Source organism: Drosophila persimilis, unplaced genomic scaffold, assembly GCF_003286085.1.
Source record: "Drosophila persimilis strain 14011-0111.01,24,50 unplaced genomic scaffold, DperRS2 tig00001355-arrow-arrow-pilon, whole genome shotgun sequence".
NCBI classification, from domain to species: domain Eukaryota; kingdom Metazoa; phylum Arthropoda; class Insecta; order Diptera; family Drosophilidae; genus Drosophila; species Drosophila persimilis.
The window spans coordinates 134,975-140,480 of record NW_020825472.1 but is presented as its reverse complement, the minus strand read 5'-3'; the positions used below and the strand labels follow the sequence as shown (position 1 = coordinate 140,480).

At 46.2% G+C, this 5,506-nt stretch overlaps 2 protein-coding genes across 2 annotated transcripts; both read right to left on the bottom strand.

Moving 5' to 3' along the window:
* Nucleotides 1-1,317: 1,317 nt before the first annotated feature.
* Nucleotides 1,318-2,252, bottom strand: LOC6604264 (DC-STAMP domain-containing protein 2). Its single transcript, XM_026994191.1, has 4 exons — nt 1,795-2,252; nt 1,665-1,739; nt 1,468-1,605; nt 1,318-1,411 (listed from the first exon to the last, which is right to left on the bottom strand). The coding sequence occupies exons 1-4, from the start codon at nt 2,250-2,252 to the stop codon at nt 1,318-1,320; spliced, it is 765 nt and encodes a 254-aa protein (XP_026849992.1).
* Nucleotides 2,253-4,571: 2,319 nt separating this feature from the next.
* LOC6604214 (DC-STAMP domain-containing protein 2) lies at nt 4,572-5,506 on the bottom strand. The gene is made up of 4 exons (XM_026994190.1): nt 5,049-5,506; nt 4,919-4,993; nt 4,722-4,859; nt 4,572-4,665 (listed from the first exon to the last, which is right to left on the bottom strand). Exons 1-4 carry the CDS (start codon nt 5,504-5,506, stop codon nt 4,572-4,574), a joined length of 765 nt encoding a protein of 254 aa, XP_026849991.1.

The window sequence follows — 5,506 nt, the reverse complement described above, 5'->3', positions numbered from 1 at the left end:
AAGAAGCGGGTGCGAGTTTGCCTTCATACCGCCTCGAGCACCGCACATGGGCGGACTTTGGGAGGCCGGTGTGAAGCCTGCCAAGGGCCTACTCCTACGGGCAGTCGGAAGCGTTCTCCTCACCGCAGAGGAGTTGGAGACCGTGCTGGTCGGGATCGAGGCGGTACTCAACTCGCGCCCGCTAGGAACCCAAGCCCAGACCCAAGCGACGGAGACGCGCTGACTCCCGGGCACCTGCTGACAGGCGGGCCGCTCATCGCACCCCCAGCACCCAGGACCCCGGACCAGGAGGGTCTGAGCTGCTTAAAGCGATGGCGGCTTGTCTCGTCAGCCAGGCAAATGTTCTGGCAGCGATGGTCCCGGGAGTATGTGCTGGGATTGCAAATAAGATGCAAGTGGCACCAGGAGGAGCCAAACATAAAGGAAGGCGACCTCGTAATCGTCGCCGAGGACAACCTGCCCCCTCAACAGTGGCTCCTCGGAAGGGTGGTCGGAACAACCGCCGGGCAGGACGGAAGGGTCAGAGTGGTCGAGCTAAGGACGAGCAGCGGAGCCACGTTCAGGAGGCCGATACACAAATTGGCGCTTCTGCCAATGGTTTGAAGCCTTCCAGGCCTTCAACGGGGCCGGTGTAGCGCCATTTGGCTAATAATAATTGTTATTAGGATAGTAATTCATGAAGTCTAGTGTAAGCTAGGCTAGGGCAAAGCGGGAGCGCAATAAAAGCTCGCTCTCTCGCTCTTGGCGAATTCGCCCCGATTTGCCACCGTAGGTAAGGTAGGCATAGAAGAAATTGTTTTAATATATAAAAGAAGTCGAGATAAATCCATGAAATCGAACGCACGCACCCCTTTTCTTTCGTCGTATTAAAATAAAAAATTGCAGTCACCCAAGAAATTTCGGTATCGTTATTTAGAAAAACTATTCTAAAATTTCACTCGCGTAACAGCCTTCTGCTGGTTTCAGACGGGAAACTTGACGGTGCAGTAATTACATTGCCTCCTGCAAGATGCAAGAGTAATCTTATAGTAGATAATTATTTTTACTGAGCTGAAAATATGTTTCGTAGAAATAATATACACTGCAGATAGTTGCACATAGTCACAGAGTATATATGTATTCAACGAAACCCAATTGCCTTTCCTTTCTGTGACGACTGAAAGGAGTTAAACTGGAACATACACCTCGTCGTTGGATAATTGATTCTCGATCCGGCCCCCTACACTCAATCACTTTTCAGTTTAAACGACTGAGGAAGAAAGTGATAAATCAGCTATTTTCTTTTATTTTAAAATCATCCAACATATGTAAACAATATTAAATATTGATTCTTTTCTTGTGATATCCATCGCAATCCAACCTAGCTTGCTTCTGCGTAAACGATTGTGCATCAGGATCATCAGATGAGTCCCTGCAGTGCCAATAAAGTGGTTTACAGATCCCAATTACACCAAAAAATAAACTCACTGAACTACAGAGAAATCACTTAAATCGCCATAATCTATTGGCCGATGACACAGGCAGCATTTGTTGTTGGATTTGCTGAAACACCTCGGGCAGAAGACACCTTTGCAGCCTAGTGAGTCGCAATTTATGCGGGTGGAACTGGAGGACAGAATGAAAGTCTGAACAATAGCAGAACAAAATATTGACGAATTACCTACGAGCTTAAGGACTTGGCGCAAATGATGCAGATATCACTACTCATGGCACCAACCAGACAGGCACAACAGCAGCATCTAATGGCGAAAGTTTCAATTAAATATGTGGAAATGTCTGCTCCGCGAATCTCACCGATTCAGATTGCCCCTGAACGAGCTGATGTGCCCTTTTCGATCCTGGTACATTAAGGCAGCGCGGATCTGGCGACGGGCCAACTTGAATACGCTTATTCGCTCAGTCAAGATCTTGTTGTGCAGATACATGGCCCTCTCATGGTCTCGCTCCGGGTAGAAGCAACGCATAATCACATGACGTAGGCGCAGGAAATACGGCTCCGTCAGCAGGACCAGCCAGGCGAATAGACAGAGTCCCAATATCTCAGCATATCTGTAATGGTTCGGTTCTACAGGCTGAGGCAAACATTCACTCGTTTCCAAGACGGTTTTCTGAGTGAGGGGCCGAAACCCCTTGGATATCCCTCGCATTATTTCAACCAAAAACCCTCCTCCTTTGATCTTCAGATCTGTATAGGCAGGCACTTCTAGTCCGGACTTCTGATGGCCATAGTACGACATGGTGGCCAGCATCATCCGCCTAATAGTTATTTTTTTCCGTGATTTAAGGAGACGTGATTTATAAAACGTTTATTGTGTTTGTAATTAATCGAGCATTCTGTTTGCTACATGTGCATAACCAGTACTCCTGTTTTCGTGTAGTTATTCCCAAATTTTTAATCCAATTTGTGTTTTCTTTCCTACCCCGTCATTCTTAGTCACCGGCAGCTGCATTGCTGTTGACATATGTATTGTCGATGCACTCTATCTGAGCCGCTCTCTCTTCTTATCTACATTTTAATCTTCTCCGCATAAATACTAACACAGTCGTATTGCGTTTGCCGCCTCCCTCTCCGCGTCGGACGCTTTGTGTTTTTCGTGTTCGTTTTGTGTTTGTGATTTTGCGACGGCCAAATCGTTGTTCGTTGTTGTTGCTGTATTGATCTACGTAATTGTTTGTGCTACTTGATCATTATTAGTTTCGACTTAAAGTCATCGCTCAAGCATTTTCCTCGAATAATCTCACCTTTCTCATATTTATTTTCCTCATCTTTTCATAATGAGTATTTGTTGTGCTAAACGCTGCCGCTCAGCTGCCACACGGCAAACATTCACCTTCTGCTGGTTGTGTGATAACATGGCACACATTGTTTGCGCCGACTTTGGGCAAATTGGAGGACGCGTAGTCGACCTCATAAAGACTCGCTGCGGTAAAGAACGACATGCGGGTTTTTATGAGACAGACTCATACTGAATTCGCTGCGCTCAACTCCGGATACAAAATGCTACAGGATAAGTTTCTTGTGTTGGAGTCTCATTTCAAAAATCTAAAAATTTTGACTGAGTCGCCAAAGCGAAAGAAGGTTACCAACTATTTGCCAATCTCTAATCCGGTCGTTTCTCTTCCAGTCCCGGGATCACCTGCACCCCAATCTCGATCACCGTCACTTATAAATTCTGACGCCATGGACCTTTGTTATAATGGTTACATTATACGCGCCGAATACGACGGAGGCCTCATCTGCAGTCTCTCCTGCAGTCGCACCTGCCGCCACTCCCGCGCCCGTGTCTGACCAGGACGTCGGTCCGAATGTCCTCGAGGAAGCCGTCGCAATCGCTTCCGTGGTCCAACTTGAAGCCGCTAACGCTGCCGTCCGGAGGGTTGTTGAGGCTCCCCAACTAACACCTCTACGTCCACTGCTCCCGTCTCAACAAATAATTCTGTGACCCCCCTATCTGTTCTTACTGCGGTTGCTCCTTCAAAACCTATTTTCGTCTCTCGACTCATGGCATCGGCTACGGAGGTCATGGTCCGAAACTTTATATTGTCTAAACTCAACATAGATAGTTCTGCGGGTCTCGTAGTTACCAGTCGTGCCAGTGGTGCGGAAATGCATTTTGTTGTTGTCATTTCCAATGCCCCCACTGTAAAGTTCATTTGCTACCGCATATGCACATGCAGCGGAATTCTTTCGTCTCTTAATATCGCAATCTCTCGTACTCGGCTTAACAGCGGCCCGAGCAGCTCTAACGCTCTCGGGCTATCCTACTCTCTCGCTCGCGTCTAAGCTTGCTGCATAGGGCCCGGCAATTTGGCCCGTCAGCCCTTGAATTGTCAGTCTTGAGCTAATCGTCGCAGCTATTAGATTAACATCCTCGCATCAATCGTTCGCCCAATCATCCCCATATTTACATACGCGATAACCTGTACATATGCAGTACAGCATATGCAGTACGCAGCATATAAGTACATATGCAAATAAATTGTGAATTATATATAACCTCTCGACTTTCATTAACTTCAAAAATTGCAACAGTTATTAAAAACGCTTAATAGCTTAACAATCTCAATGCTAGGGATCTCCGGGGGCTCCAGTTCTGGCTCGACCTTCGGTTGCATGCCCGTAGAGTCGGACTTGTACGAGGTGGTCTTCTTGTAACCGTAGTCCAATCTAACAGCTATCTTTCCTGCATGCTCGCGTAACAGCCTTCTGCTGGTTTCAGACGGGAAACTTGATGGTGCAGTAAGTACACTACCTCCTGCAAGATGCAAGAGTAATCTTATAGTAGATAATTATTTTTACTGAACTGAAAATATGTTTCGTAGAAATAATATACACTGCAGATAGTTGCACATAGTCACAGAGTATATATGTATTCAACGAAACCCAATTGCCTTTCCTTTCTGTGACGACTGAAAGGAGTTAAACTGGAACATACACCTCGTCGTTGGATAATTGATTCTCGATCCGGCCCCCTACACTCAATCACTTTTCAGTTTAAACGACTGAGGAAGAAAGTGATAAATCAGCTATTTTCTTTTATTTTAAAATCATCCAACATATGTAAACAATATTAAATATTGATTCTTTTCTTGTGATATCCATCGCAATCCAACCTAGCTTGCTTCTGCGTAAACGATTGTGCATCAGGATCATCAGATGAGTCCCTGCAGTGCCAATAAAGTGGTTTACAGATCCCAATTACACCAAAAAATAAACTCACTGAACTACAGAGAAATCACTTAAATCGCCATAATCTATTGGCCGATGACACAGGCAGCATTTGTTGTTGGATTTGCTGAAACACCTCGGGCAGAAGACACCTTTGCAGCCTAGTGAGTCGCAATTTATGCGGGTGGAACTGGAGGACAGAATGAAAGTCTGAACAATAGCAGAACAAAATATTGACGAATTACCTACGAGCTTAAGGACTTGGCGCAAATGATGCAGATATCACTACTCATGGCACCAACCAGACAGGCACAACAGCAGCATCTAATGGCGAAAGTTTCAATTAAATATGTGGAAATGTCTGCTCCGCGAATCTCACCGATTCAGATTGCCCCTGAACGAGCTGATGTGCCCTTTTCGATCCTGGTACATTAAGGCAGCGCGGATCTGGCGACGGGCCAACTTGAATACGCTTATTCGCTCAGTCAAGATCTTGTTGTGCAGATACATGGCCCTCTCATGGTCTCGCTCCGGGTAGAAGCAACGCATAATCACATGACGTAGGCGCAGGAAATACGGCTCCGTCAGCAGGACCAGCCAGGCGAATAGACAGAGTCCCAATATCTCAGCATATCTGTAATGGTTCGGTTCTACAGGCTGAGGCAAACATTCACTCGTTTCCAAGACGGTTTTCTGAGTGAGGGGCCGAAACCCCTTGGATATCCCTCGCATTATTTCAACCAAAAACCCTCCTCCTTTGATCTTCAGATCTGTATAGGCAGGCACTTCTAGTCCGGACTTCTGATGGCCATAGTACGACATGGTGGCCAGCATCAT